At 47.8% G+C, this 14,090-nt stretch overlaps 1 protein-coding gene across 1 annotated transcript; it reads left to right on the top strand.

Annotated features, from left to right (window-relative positions):
* Nucleotides 1-4,843: 4,843 nt before the first annotated feature.
* LOC132591334 (cation channel sperm-associated protein 1-like) lies at nt 4,844-12,003 on the top strand. Its single transcript, XM_060269587.1, has 9 exons — nt 4,844-5,035; nt 5,345-5,436; nt 5,864-6,007; nt 6,353-6,416; nt 8,538-8,610; nt 9,430-9,487; nt 10,091-10,178; nt 10,904-11,018; nt 11,729-12,003. The coding sequence occupies exons 1-9, from the start codon at nt 4,887-4,889 to the stop codon at nt 11,756-11,758; spliced, it is 813 nt and encodes a 270-aa protein (XP_060125570.1). The 5' UTR covers nt 4,844-4,886; the 3' UTR covers nt 11,759-12,003.
* The last annotated feature ends 2,087 nt before the right edge of the window (nt 12,004-14,090 follow it).

The following is a 14,090-nucleotide window of genomic DNA, read 5'->3' as shown; positions in this document are numbered from 1 at the left end:
CTGCCTTGCCGGGTGGGGAGGGGGAGGGGAAGCCACTTTGCTGGGAGGGAAGGAGCCCCGCTGGGGCTGCGAGATAGGGAAGGAGCCGAAGGGAGAACAGCAGCTTTGCCGAGGCTGCCATGGGTGTAGGCAGGGGGGGCAGGAGGGGGCAGCTGCCCCCCCCTAGAAGCAAAAAAATTAATGTATTTTACAGACCATAACCAGCACTTTTCCCCTCCAAAAACTGAAGTGGAAAGGGCTTTGCTTTAGCAAGAGCAGCTAAGTCTCCGCTTGCTGGGGGGGGGGGGACACAGCAGTAACAAAAACACATCAAATAAATAAAGCAAAGTGGCTACCAGTAGTTAAGCAGTTAAGACAATGGAGCATATATCCCCAGGCAAGATTCGATAGCTGACCATTTCACCCTATTGTTCTTAAATGGGAGTTGTTAATGAGCATTCAGGAGCATTAAGAGTTCTATTGGCGATTTAATGAGGGTGCAGACTCAGAGGATTCAATTTGACTAAGGTGGCTCTGCAAGGCTAAAAAGAAGTGAATAAGAAAGGGGGGAGGCTGTAGCTTTGACAGACACAGTGATGTTTATAAAAAGCATTGGTGTTCCAGTCTGCCCCTCCTCCTGCATCTGTATACTGTAAATCAGGGGTGGCCACCTCCCAAGAGACTCTGATCTACTCAGAGTTTAAAACTGGGGGTGATCTACCCCCTTTTGGGGGGTTCAGGTCAAAGCTGCTGAGTTTTTTTTAAAGGAAGGGAAGCCCTGTTTTTTGGGGTTTAGGTCAAACTTGTTGAGCTTCTTTTAGGAGGGAGGGAGGCCCATTTTTGTTTAGGGCTTCAGGTCATAGTTCAACTTTTTTGAGGGAGGAGGAAAATTTTGGGTGAGCTTTTTTTAGGGGTGCCAGTGACCTACCAGTGATCTACCACAGACATCCAGTGATCTACTGGTAGATCACAATCTACCTGTTGGACGTGCCTGCTGTAAATCAAGCAGAGAGAAAGATGCTTACAAGGCTCCTGTACATGCAGAGTTCAAGCATCACAGCGTCATCCAGAGACACCCACAAATATGAGTTATCTCTCTCTCTATTTCTTCCTTCCTTCCTTCCCTCCCTCTTCCATCCTTAATAAAATACGGGGGGAGGCAGATAAGCCCCAAATAGAAAGCCCATCAACATGGGGGGATGACTCTTTCAAATACGGTATTTACCAGTAATTGGGGGGGGGGGAGGCACCTAGGCCTCTAGGAGTTGGCTGCTATGCCTAGGAGTAGGACAATTCAAGAAAGCAGAACGATGCATATGGTATGGTAATATATCAATAGAATCGTAGAATTGTAGTCGGAAGGGACCACAAGGGTCATCTAGTCCAACCCCCTGCAATGCAGGATTTTTTTCCTAAGGTGGGGCTTGAACCATGGTTGAAATATTATGCTGATATGCAGCAACACCTCGGAGCCGTCGTGGCTGCGGCCGTGTCTTGCCTCGCCCTCGCCCGCCCTGCCACCCCCTCTCGCCTGCCCGACCCTCCTGTCCTCTCCAGCCAAGCAGGGTAGCCGCCAACGCTACCAGCCCCAGAAGCACAAGGTGGCCGCTGCTGCCGCTGCCACGATGTCATCAGGCCCGCTGGCCCTTTAGCCCCGCCCACTTCGTGGCCCCTCCCCTTCCGTGCCTTGGCCCCGCCCCTGAACGACCATGGCTTGCCCCCCCCTAGTTTTGATCCTGGCTACGCCCCTGGAGGCTGCTTCTCCCGACTCAAGCCGCTGCATTGCCTGACAGTCAGGCGGGGAGGGAGGGGCAGGAGCTGCTTTTCAGGGAGCTGGTCGGCAAGCTGCCGTGTCGGGTGTTTATTTTATTTTAATTTTATTGCTTCTAGAGGGGGGCAGGAGCCCTAACCTGCCGGGTGCTGGGTACGCCCCTGCCTCCAGGACTGTTATGCAAAGTAGAGGGGAAAGTGGGCACCCTTGCCTGATTCCCTTTTCTATTCTAATTTCCTCTGGTACCACATTGTTCACAATAATTTTCACTTTCTGTTCAGAATAAATCGCCTTTATACCACTAATAAACCCCTCCCCCACCCCCATCTTTCCCCCAAAAAAATATATCATAAAACTCCAAGAAACATTATCAAAAGCTTTCTCTGCATCAATAAAAATTAATACTGCTTTGGTATTTATTTTTACCTCCAGCCTTTCCAGCACATCAACCACATTTCTTATGTTATCTTTCATATGTTTTGCGGGCAAAAAACCCGCCTGATCTTGGTGTATTTAATCGTTTAACACCCTTTTAAACCTTGAGGCCAGAATACTTGCAAAAATTTTATAATCCACATTTAAAAGGGAGATTGGGTGGTAATTCTTCATCTGAGTTCTATCTGCCTCTGGTTTTAGAATCAGAGTTACAAAAGCTTCTCTCCAGGTCTCGGGTGCTTTCATGCGTACAGCATGAAACTCTTGATCAGAGGTCGGCAAGGTTTACCCGGGTGGGAGGATGCCCGTGCACATACACTTCAGCTATTTCTGGTGCTCCTGCGACCTGGAAGTGCGCTGGAAATAGCGTTTATGCACGTGTATGGGCGTGCGCTCCCGCACACTCTCCTGCACTCCGGCCCACCGCAGCATCAGCACTGCAGGGACCGGCCCGAAGCGCCGTAAGTTTGGGGACCCTGATCTAGTCCAACCCTCTGCAATGCAGGAATATGCCGCTGTTGCATACAAGGATCAAACCTGCAACCTTGGCATTGTCAGCACCACGCTCTATCCAACTGAGCTACTCAGGCCCTTGTTGCAGGGGACAACCTCATGCGGTCTGAGAAACTGGGTGAGGGGAATAGCTGCCTCCGCTGCCCTCACCCTCAAACGATTCTTCCTCCCTCTCTAACTCTAGCAAAGCAGGGCCGCCATCATCACAAGAGGAAGCACAGACGAATGACGCTGAGAGAGATGGTGGCGTATGCTTGGCAGAAGATCCACCCAAAACTCGTCTTGCTGCATAAGATCATCTACGACTTGACTCAGTCTTCCATCTTTGACTTCCTAATCTGCTCTGTGGTTGCTATCAATACCATATTGCTGGTGGCTCAAACGTTTGCGGTGGTCGAAATTCGGGGAGGTCAGCCCGCAGGAGAAGCATTTCTTTCCTCATAAATAATCCTGCTCCGTAGACTTCTTCTGAATAATAATAATATAATAATAAATTATTATTTATACCCCGCCCATCTGGCTGGGCTTCCCCAGCCACTCTGGGCAGCTCCCAACAGAAAAATAAAACAATCGATTAAACATTAAAAGCCTGCCTAAACAGGGCTGCCTTCAGATGTCTTCTAAAAATCCGGTAGCTGTTTTTCCCTTTGACATCTGATGGGAGGGCGTTCCACAGGGCGGGCGCCACTACCGAGAAGGCCCTCTGCCTGGTTCCCTGCAACTTGGCTTCTCGCAATCAGGGAGCCGCCAGAAGGCCCTCGGTGCTGGACCTCAGTGTCCGGGCAGAACGATGGGGGTGGAGACGCTCCTTCAGGTATACTGGACCGAGGCCATTTAGGGCTTTAAAGGTCAGCACCAACACTTTGAATTGTGCTTGGAAACGTACTGGGAGCCAATGTAGATCTTTAAAGACCGCTGTTATGTGGTCTTGGCGGCCGCTCCCAGTCACCAGTTTAGCTGCCACATTCTGGATTAGTTGTAGTTTCCGGATCACCAGGGCCTGCCCTACGGCAAGGCTTGGTGGGGCAGGCCGCCAGACAGCCGCGCTGGGAAATGGGGCGAGGGGTGCCGGAGGGATCTTTGTACCACGGCGCCAGGGCGCCAGATATGCTTAAGACAGCCCTGCAGATCACCTTCAAAGGTAGCCCCACGTAGAGCGCATGAATGCTGGGTAGAACTTCTCCTCCCAGACTCTGACAGCTGGCCCTCAGGAGAGATCCCCACAGTTGGAAGCCATATTGACCCGAGGGCCTTGTATCTGCAGAATAAGGCACTGGCCCTTTCAGGAAGCAACGCTAGTCAGTGATTACCTATCCCCGATAGAAACCAGCCAATTGCTTCAGAACCTTGCTGAGACCACTTCAGAGTTTGGCCTTGCCTTTAGGGGCATTATCTGTGGTCCTGCACCCACACCTTTATCTCCTGTGGAGATTCAACCAGGGACTACTGCCCCCACTCCCCGCTTAGGCTACCCACCCTCTTATCTCCACAGATCACAGCAGCTTTCATCATGGAGGAGAGTGGCTTTCTCACAATCAATGGTTCTCTCTTTCTCTCCTCTCTTGCACCAGAATGGTTCTTTGCTGCCATGGATCCTGCCTTCCTTTCTATCTACGTGTTCGAGGCTGTCCTCAAGCTCATTGCATTGGGCTTCGACTATTTCCGCGATCCGTGGAATGACATTGGTGGGTCTTTTTGCAGTGTGGTCAAGGGGGTATAGACAGGCGCTGAGGCCAGTGCTATGTTTCTAGAAAAAGAGGTGCCGGGACCCACCATGGACGCCTCCCTTGTTCTCTTAGCATGGCAATGGCGCCCACCTGAGAGGTGCCGGAACTGAGTTTTGGCAGGTTGAAGCTGAGAGAAAAAGCCCTGGCTGATACCAAGGGATTCCAGGGCAAACAATTTAATTAGCAGACTGCCTGAGAATAGCAACATGTGCAGAACTAACAGCAGACCCTTCTCAAATGATGAGGAGGTTGGTACCAAGCGAACACAAGATTCAGGGGTAGAAATCAGCTATGTGTTGTTGTTTTCTCTGGAATGCCTGTAATGTTATACTAGTTGTATAAGCTTAACGCTGCTTCCATGCTACATTTGCCAGCTCAGCGGACAGCCTGAAGCACCGTTTCATGTGGGTCTGCCTTAATTCCTATGTTTCCTCTTCTTCCCCTCACCAGATTTCTTCATTATGTGCATCACGGTGGTGGATTTTATACTTCCCTTGCTCCTCACCAACAGAATAGGCAGAAGCGGCAACTCACTCAGTATCTTCCGGGTCCTCAAAATCTGCAAGGCCGTCCGTGCTATCCGCGCCATCCGCTTCCTGCTCACCTTCCGGTTAGTGCCAACATTTCGAGCTGGGGGTGGAGGGGAATAGAAGAGCTCCTTGGCGCCTCCATAGTCAATATTGCACAAGAGGGCTTCCAGCACATACTAGGACCCTCCTGTCCGGTACCTTGAAATCATTCTTCTATCACTGTCCACAAAGAATATTTGGAACTGTAATTTGCTCAGTAAAATGGGTCATCTGGAACCCAAAGCAACTTCCCAGGTTTTAGAAGGTGGGGTGTGGGGCAGAAGGGTTGGCAGCAACTGACCTTACAACCCTACCTATCTCTCTATTTCTTTGTTTGCTTTTATATGTAGAATGATGGAGAACCTCCAGGACGTCGCAAGCACTTTTGTGTTGTCCTCCCAGGCCATCGGAGCCATTATTCTGCTCATGTTCTCTTTCCTTTGTATCCTCCCGGGAAAGAGCAGAATGGAGAGGGAAGATTCCAGGTGCAGCTGGGGCCAATTGGGACTGGTAGGACAGAAGGCAGGGAGGCCAGCAGTAGGTGGCGCCAGAGCCAATGAGAGACAGAGGCCATTAATTCTAGTTTTGTCCTCCTCCTCCTCCTCCTCCTCCTCCTCCTCCTCCTCCTCCTCCTCCTCCTCCTCCTCCTCCTCCCTGCTGAGCTCTAACAAGGGCAACACTGAGATCTGCCTTCTTCCGCTCCCCAAAATTTTACTGTCACTGATTTCTGTCATGTCATCCTATGATGAGGGAATTCCGCAGGTTAATTACGAAACCTTGGAAGAGGCAAAGGGATGGTGTTCTCCCAAAAATCCTGCATTTCCAAGGCTGATTATTTCGTTCCTTAGCCTCCGCCTTCCACCCGTCAGTCATGTCTTCCGTGGTGCTGCGTGACATGTTCAATGAAGCTGACGAAAAACACTTCGGAGACCTCTTCAACACCATCTTCACACTTTTCCAGCTCTTCACTTTGGATGACTGGTCCCTCATCTACCTTAAATGTCAAGAAGCAGGTGAGGGAAGAGGATGCTTGTCAGGGGGGTGCATAGAACAGGCACCCCCAAACTGCGGCCCTCCAGATGTTTTGGCCTACAACTCCCATGATCCCTAGCTAACAGGACCAGTGGTCGGGGAAGATGGGAATTGTAGTCCAAAACATCTGGAGGGCCGAAGTTTGGGGAGGCCTGGCATAGAACGTAGCACAGTTTTAAGCACAATCAGTTTAAAAAATACAACCCACCCAGCCTCGTGTCAAGATTGAAGAGCAAGATGGGAATTTGTTAAACGTGGAGATTTCCTGAAAAACCCACCCGTAGGCAGCAGCATCACCCACAGACCCCATATGTATTTCTTTCCAGGTTCCTGGTACATCATCATCTTCCTGATCATCTACATCCTTGTGGAGTACTTCTTGCTTCTCAAGTAAGTCTAGGCTCCTCAGGCTTTTGACTTACTGGAGAGGACCTTGGATGGGAGGTCAAGGGAAGGTTTGTTGATTTATCACATTTATATCATGCTTTTCCTCCAAGGTGCTCAAGGTAGCATACATTGTTCACTGCCTGCCCGCCCACACCACCACCACCCCGGAATTTTATCCTCACAATATCCCTGTTAGCAGTTCTGGGTTAAGATTCATGAAGAATTTAAAAATATATATTTAAAACGACAATTCACAAAAACCAGAGGCATACCTAATGGGCTTACTAACGGATGACATCCCAAAAGGAATTTATTTCGTTACGGGACAGCAGTGGCAAGAATATTAATCACTAAGAATTGAAAAACATCAACAATACTGTACCTGTATTGTCGGAATGGAGATCAAAAATTTGTGAGTTCATGACAATGGCAAAATTAACAGTATTAGTAAGAGGAGGCTCTATCCAGAAAGCTAATAAAGAATGGGAAAGCGTAGAATTATATATGAAAGAAAGTTAATAAAGAATAGGAAAGTGAAGAAAGATAGATTAAGAAATAGGGAAAGGGAAAGTAGGCAATAGGAAATAGAGTAGATTTTGAATCGCAAGGTAATTGGATAATAAAAAGATTGTGTATATCAAGAATAAAAATAAACAACATAGCAGAATAAAATAGGTAAATACCAATAATATCGCACATAGGTGAGGGAAGTAGGGATGCAGGGGGGGGAGGGAGGAGCGGAGGGATGGGGGGAATTATAAGTAGTAATTGAAGGGGTATTAAATATTAAAGATCAAGGTGATGGAGGTTGTTAATTATGTGATTTCTTCTTTTATTGTATTGATGTACAGTATTGTCTTATCTATTTATTTGTGTTATTCTTTATTTGTGTTGATATAATTCTTAATAAAGATTATTTTTTTAAAAAAATGTATAGAGATATCTATATAGATATAGATATAGGGAAGGACTGGCCCGAGGTTCTCTCTGGCACAGAGATGTCAGGCTGCGACGGGGCAATTCTCTGCATGTGAGCCACTCTAGCCTCACCACACTACTCCGTGCTTCGCCTCTTCATTTCTTGGACACTGGGGGAGGCCCGGTCCCCACCCCAAAAATATTGCGGGGGGATCCCCAAAGGGGCACGCGCCGCAGGAGCTGGTGCCCCTGTTGTGGCAGATTTAGTCCTGCCTGAGACAGTGGAGGAGGATCTGCTTGGATACGACCTTGCGTCTGGTTTCGGGGGAATGGGATTTGGGTGCCTTAGCTGTCCTCCTGACCCCTGCTTTGAGACCATTGGGCTGAAAAGTTTACCAAACTGGGCAGGGAAATCTGCCATACTCCTGGCGAGCTTCACAACTGAGCACATTTGAACTTGGGATTCCTTGGTCTTAGCCAGACACTCTTAATGGGATTAGCTGTTTCCTAAATACATTGAGCTCTGACTGATCACACCAGAACGGGGACCGTGTGGGGTGGATTCCAAAACGCACAGCAAGGTAAAAGCTTAAAGCGAAAGTAAAAAGTTTTAGATAAACTAAACCCCGAGACACCCAAGAAAAGACTAAATAGCAGCAGGGCCAGCCCAGGACATTTTTGCTGCTTGAGGCACAGCAGAAAATGTTGCTCCCCTGCCACCGCCTCCTCTACCGCCTGAGGCGACTAGAAGCAGCCCGCCCAGGGAAGTCCTGCTGCCCTGAAGGCAGTGGAAAAGTAAAAGGAGGCCAGAGAGGAGCAGGTGGCAGTAGAGGAAAAGGAAGAGGAGGTAGTGGCAGTGGCAGTGGCAGCACGGGACTGCAGAAGAGGAGGAGGCAAGCGGTGTGCTGGATCTGCTGCCTGTCCCAACTGAGGCAACTGCCTCACCCAGTCTCATGGGTGGCCGGCTCTGAATAGCAACGATTGCTGTTAAAGCCTTGAGACGCAGTTGGGCTCTGTATTGGATTTGTAATTGTTCCTATATATGCAATGTATTTTTAACTGATTTTGTATATCTGATTGTTTTAACTTTTATGAAAGCGATGGTTTTATGTACATTTCCATTGCTCTTTGAGGAAGCAATTAGTAAATTGTGGAATATAGAACAGTCACAGCCCCGTTGCTGCCCTCTCTCCCTTTCTCTTGCAGCCTGGTGATTGCGGTCCTGGTCGACAACTTCCAGATGGCTTTGGTGAAGCGTCTAGAGCTCAAGAGGCAAAAGGTCAGCACAGCTCCCATTGGTGTACCCAGGATTTCTGGTGGGTGGGGCAGGACACCCACCTGTTATCATCCTCTGTCTGGCTCTGTCTAGCAGATTTCTTTTGACAATACTGTACGTGTGTTCTGTAAAATTTTGCCCTGTCCCAACCCAGACTCCCCTACCCACGCGTGTTCTGTAAAATCCCCCACCCCGCCCCAACACATTTATCCTACCCAAAGGCATGGCCCTGTAAAAGGCCCATATTTAGTTTGTTGTTGGCTGCGGCCTAGTCAGTTCTCCGGTCTGGGCAATGGTGCAGTTCTCCGGTCTGGGCAATGCTGCGACCTATTCAGTCTGCTGGGCAATGCTGGGCCCAGTTGGTTGTTGTGGAATTCAGTTGGTTGTTGTGGAATTTTGTGATGTCACCAATTGTCTGCAGCCAATGGAGACGCTGCTTCTCTGTTCTTTTCCCCAGCATGCACTTTTGGGTGAGTTGTGTGTTCTGGAACAGGGTTTTTATGTGGTTTTTACTTCGCCCAGGTGTGACATCTGTCTTACCGTAGGTAACTTTCTAAGGTCCTTCAGACATTGGCATGTGACGTTGTGTCAAAATTTCACCTCAATCGGTCAAGCGATTTCAGTGAAAAGTGGACACCCACCCACATGCCCTATTTACATTTTTATATATAGAGAGATTTACTTGATTTGGGAGGGGGCAGCTCCGCCACCTCCCCCTGGTTATGCCCATGCAAACTGGGGGTAGGCAGGGAATAGCTGTGGCTGGGACTGCCAGAATGAGTGTGCCAATCACTGAGTTGTATTTCTTTCTCCAATTGACAGAAGTGGGTCGAACTGAAGGAGAGCAGTGTGGCAGAGGATGCTTTTGCCAAAGTAGCAGGTAAGAAGAGTCTTTGGGGAGATGGGTAGCAGGCTTTGAGACTGGGCTCAAGCTTAGAACCTTTAATGCAGGGGTGAGGAACCTCAGGCCCGAATGTGGCCCTCCAAATATTTCTATCAGCCCCTCGGACTTTCCCTGCAGGCCACACCTGCTCCTTGAGTGTTTTGGCCCAGCAGGTGGTCCAGTTTGACCCACAAGGCCATTCCCCACCCACAAACCATACCTATTTGCCAATCAGCTGACATCACATTAACTGTCCTTGCCATGCTGGTGAACCAGGGCGGGCTTTGGCTCAGTTTGGCTGAGTGAGCAGGCATGCATAACTAAAGCAAGCAGCTGGTCTTTTTTTTTTTGAAGGCATCATCTGCAAAGGGGACTTTTTGTTCAAGCAGCCAATGCTTGCAAAATGAAGGCTTTTTTTGTGTCCCCCACTCATCAACTGAACCTGAAATGAATGAGCCTAAGTTAGTTATGTCCATTCATTTCAATGGATATACAGTACTCTGAGTAGGACAAACACTGATTGTTCAGAGGGAGGAAGATGGTTCTTAACATTGAAGCCAAGCTATGCATGCTGTCAAGTCTCCTTCTGCCCTTCTGCAGATAAGCCCCAAGCAAAAGAGGAAAAGGAGGAGGAATTATTCAGACGGACGGTCATGGGAAAATATGGCAGCCTCGAGTTGATGGACAGGTGAGGAGGCGCAGCAGCCAATAGATGAAAACGTATCTACTTGCAACATTTTTTAGCTTGCTCTTCAGTGGAAGAGAAGAAAACGGGGTTCCACAGAAGCTTAAAAATATCAGTACAGTGGTACCTCAAGTTACAAACCCCTCAGGTTACAAACGCTTCGGGTTACAAACTCCGCTAACCTGGAAGAGTTAACCTCGAGTTGAGAACTTTGCCCCAGGATGAGAACGGAAATTGTGTGCCAGCGGCACAGCGGCAGCAAGAGGCCCCATTAGCGAAAGCACGCCTCTAGTTAAGAACAGTTTCAGGTTAAGAAGGGTCCTCCGGAACGAATTACTGTAAGTTCGTAACTAGAGGTACCACTGTAGTAATAAGGAAGACCTTCCCCTCAGACAACCAAAAGCAGCAGAACAAAATAATTTAGCAGTAGAATAAACATTATTATTATTATTTATTATTATTTATGTAACAGTTTAACATCTCTCCTAAATGTTAATTATGAGGTGGACAGATGCCTCTCAACCAGGAACGGCATTCCACAAGTAGGGAATCACCTCTGAGAAGGCGCTGCCACAAGTGACCACCAGCTAGGTAGCACTTGCTCCAACAGGGCCTCCTCCACTGATTAGGGCCTGAAATAATTAATACTGTACTGGGGGAGATGCTCTAATCAGTACTGATGTCCCAAGCTGTTTGGTACCCCCAATGATATTTTCTTCTTTGTCTAGAGAGTGGGAATATCTCTACTTCTACTTCCGACTAATGACAGCAATTGAGACAAACCAGCAGCAGTTCCAGTCTCAGGCGTACACCACTGACAAGATCTTAGACACTTTCTTTGAGGTAGGAACAGTGCTTCCCCCCCCCCCCAATAGAATAAAAGGTGCCGGTATTCCCCATGCAATATTGGGCCCTGCCAGAGTATCGTCCCTCCCTCCCTAAGCTGGGCAGAAGCTTTCTAGGCTTCGGAAGGAAATGCGAGGCTCGGATTTGAAAAAGGAAGAAGGTGACAATACTGCACACCAGCACATGCCACCAGGACAAAAAGGACTGGAGAAGAGAGTCCACTGAAATTAATCACTCTTAAGACATTTTCTCAGGCTTGCCTCCAATGAAGAGATGCTCTTTCTTTCCTCAAAGGAGCTCAATGAGATCAAGCTTAACCTCTTGGTCTTTTCATTGTTCCGTCGGGCTGGAGAGAATGAAATATATCCATTTCTTAAAGCAGGGATGGGAGATATGTGTGGGCCCTCCAGCTGTTACTGGACTCCAGCTCCCATCAGCCCCAGCCAGCATGGCCAATGAATTGGGAATGATGGGAGTTATGAATGAATTGGGAATGAAGGGCAACAACTTCCTACCTTGGCACTGAGAACATAGACCAAAGTTGCCAATCTTTTTTGCACCAGTGGTAATATTTTGATAAGGATTTTAATCCTGGTTTCTCAAACCTTAGTCCAACACCCTAACCATTATATCATGCTGGAATGAGTGGGATAAAGTGTAATAAATAATCATAGGATCTGACTCCTTTCTTTAACTTCCATTTACAGACAGCTGAACATGATTTCATTTCCAAATGAAGATGTTTGCATGGTGTTCCCAAACTAGACTTCACCTGCTCCTGGAGGCTTCAGTTAAAGGGTCAACCTAGCTTGACATTTTATTGATTTCTCACTTGTTTTATACATTATGTTATGTTTATTAAATGAATTTACATCTCTCTGTTGAGCACAACTATATTTGCTGGGTTTGACCTAAATAAGTTGCAGAATCTGTTTTGAATGCTTGACTTTGCCCTTCAGAGGACTGTAGGAAGCTCCTCAAGCTCTGGAACTCCTTAGCAAGGGAGGCATGTTTTAAGGTTAGACTTACACCATATATTTAAATCATATTTTGTACCACTTTAACAGTTGTGGCTTTTCCCCATAAAAGGGAGGGTAATGGGAAGTGAAGTTTACTCCTCACAGAATTATAGTTCTCAGCACCCTTAGCATATTACAGTTCATAGGATTATTGGAGGGCTGGGGATGTTCTAAATGTATGGTGTGGGTGTGAAATGATGAATTTTCACCAACGGACAAAAACATTTTTATTCAGACAGGTCTTTAGCTTCACAAGCTGGCTCTTATGTCCATTGTGCATGCTGCAATTTAGCTACCACTTTGTGCTTATTGATTTGCTTAACCTGCTTGTTTTTGTTATTTTGTATTTTACTTGATTTCACTGTCAGCTTCCTTGAGCACCACTTCGTGGAAAAGGTGCGACACAAATTTAACAACAAAGTGACAAACAGACGGACAGACAGACAGACAGACAAATGTTCATCTGCACCTCTGCAGCTACCGTATTTTTCCATGTACAAGACTAGGTTTTTCCCTAAAAAATAATGTCAAAAATTAGAGGGCATCTTATACACGGATAAATCTCCTCCTTCCCATTTTCTTAAATCTGAGTCCCCAAAGAAGGGGGTGTCTTATACATGGGGGTGTCTTATAGATGGATAAATACTGTAACTTTCACTGTGATCACTTGGTGTTCCAAAAAGACATTGCCTCCTATTATTAATTTCACATGTTGATTGTTCCTTGTGAAGATGAAGCTTCTACTGTATTTAACTTGTGCTTCCCACAGTGCTGGAGAAATGTGTGCTGAGTGTGCAAACTCCCTTTCATTTGGATACTGTCATGCTTTCAAAACAGTGTGTTGTGTACCGCAGCCTTAAAACCCTTGGACGAAAGGCAGTAATCTCTGTGCGATACAGTACTTAATAAATATGGCTAGTGAACAAATTATCAAAGGCTGTGCTTTGAGTGTGCCAGAAACATACACACATATGATTGGCCGCCACTCTATACTCGCCGCGGCTTTCATCCTCTCAAAGCTTCCTCATTGGGCACACGGCGTTCTGTCGTAGCTGCCGCTGATTGGGCGGGAGGCTCCACTGCTGTATTGCGTATGTTTCTGTTATGTACTGAGCTGAATCCTAGAACAATAGGATTCAGAATCAGCGGGAGCTACCCAATCCAACTCCAGGTGGAAGTGAATCCGCAACCTGATTGGCCTGCTGGAGCAGCCAATCAGGCGGCTGGCAGAAGTGAATCTGCTACCTGATTGGCCTGTAGGAGCAGCCAATCAGGCTGCAGGCAGAAGTCAATCCACAATATAATTGGCCCACAGGTGTAGCCCTGAAGTAGCCAATCACGCAAGGCCCATTGTGTAAATAATGTATATAAGTAGATGGTTTTGGGAAAAGAGCCATTCTTCTTCTCCTTTTCTCCTTGATTATGAGCTGAATAAAGAGCATGAAATTCACTCTCGACTCCGAGTACATTTCACTGGCGACGAAGGTGGGATCCTGCTGAGCTGACCGCCACCACGCACTGCACCGCAGCACCGCCACCTGCTGCACCGCTGCATCGCACCGTTCATCCAGGCTTCAGCTCCAGGACCCAAGGAACCCAGAATGGCAACCGACAGCAGCTTCTCGCCATTCAAACCAGCATCAGGAGACTGGGAAGGGTACGCCGCCCGTTTCAACTTCCTCCTGCAAGCGAAAGAAGTCACCAACGATGCCATGAAGAGGGCGACATTCTTCAGCGTCTGTGGAGAGGAGACGTTTGAAATCGCCCGGGCTCTCCTTGCACCTAGAGATGTCGCTACCGTCTCTTACAAAACAATAATGGAACGGCTGAAGGAGCACTTCTCACCACAGCCCTCGGTGGTAGCTTGCCGAAATGCCTTCTACGCAAAGCGGCAAGCCCCGGGGGAAACCATAACTGGGTTTGTGACCTCCCTCCGCCAAGCCGCCCGGCTATGCAACTTCTCAGAGTTGGAGAACATGCTTCGTGACCGCCTCGTTGGTGGCCTGAGGGACGAGATGTTGCAACGACGCCTCTACGCCAAAAAAGACCT

The sequence above is a fragment of the Zootoca vivipara genome, chromosome 17 (assembly GCF_963506605.1).
Source record: "Zootoca vivipara chromosome 17, rZooViv1.1, whole genome shotgun sequence".
NCBI classification, from domain to species: Eukaryota; Metazoa; Chordata; class Lepidosauria; order Squamata; family Lacertidae; genus Zootoca; species Zootoca vivipara.
This window is presented reverse-complemented; position numbering and strand designations above follow the sequence as displayed.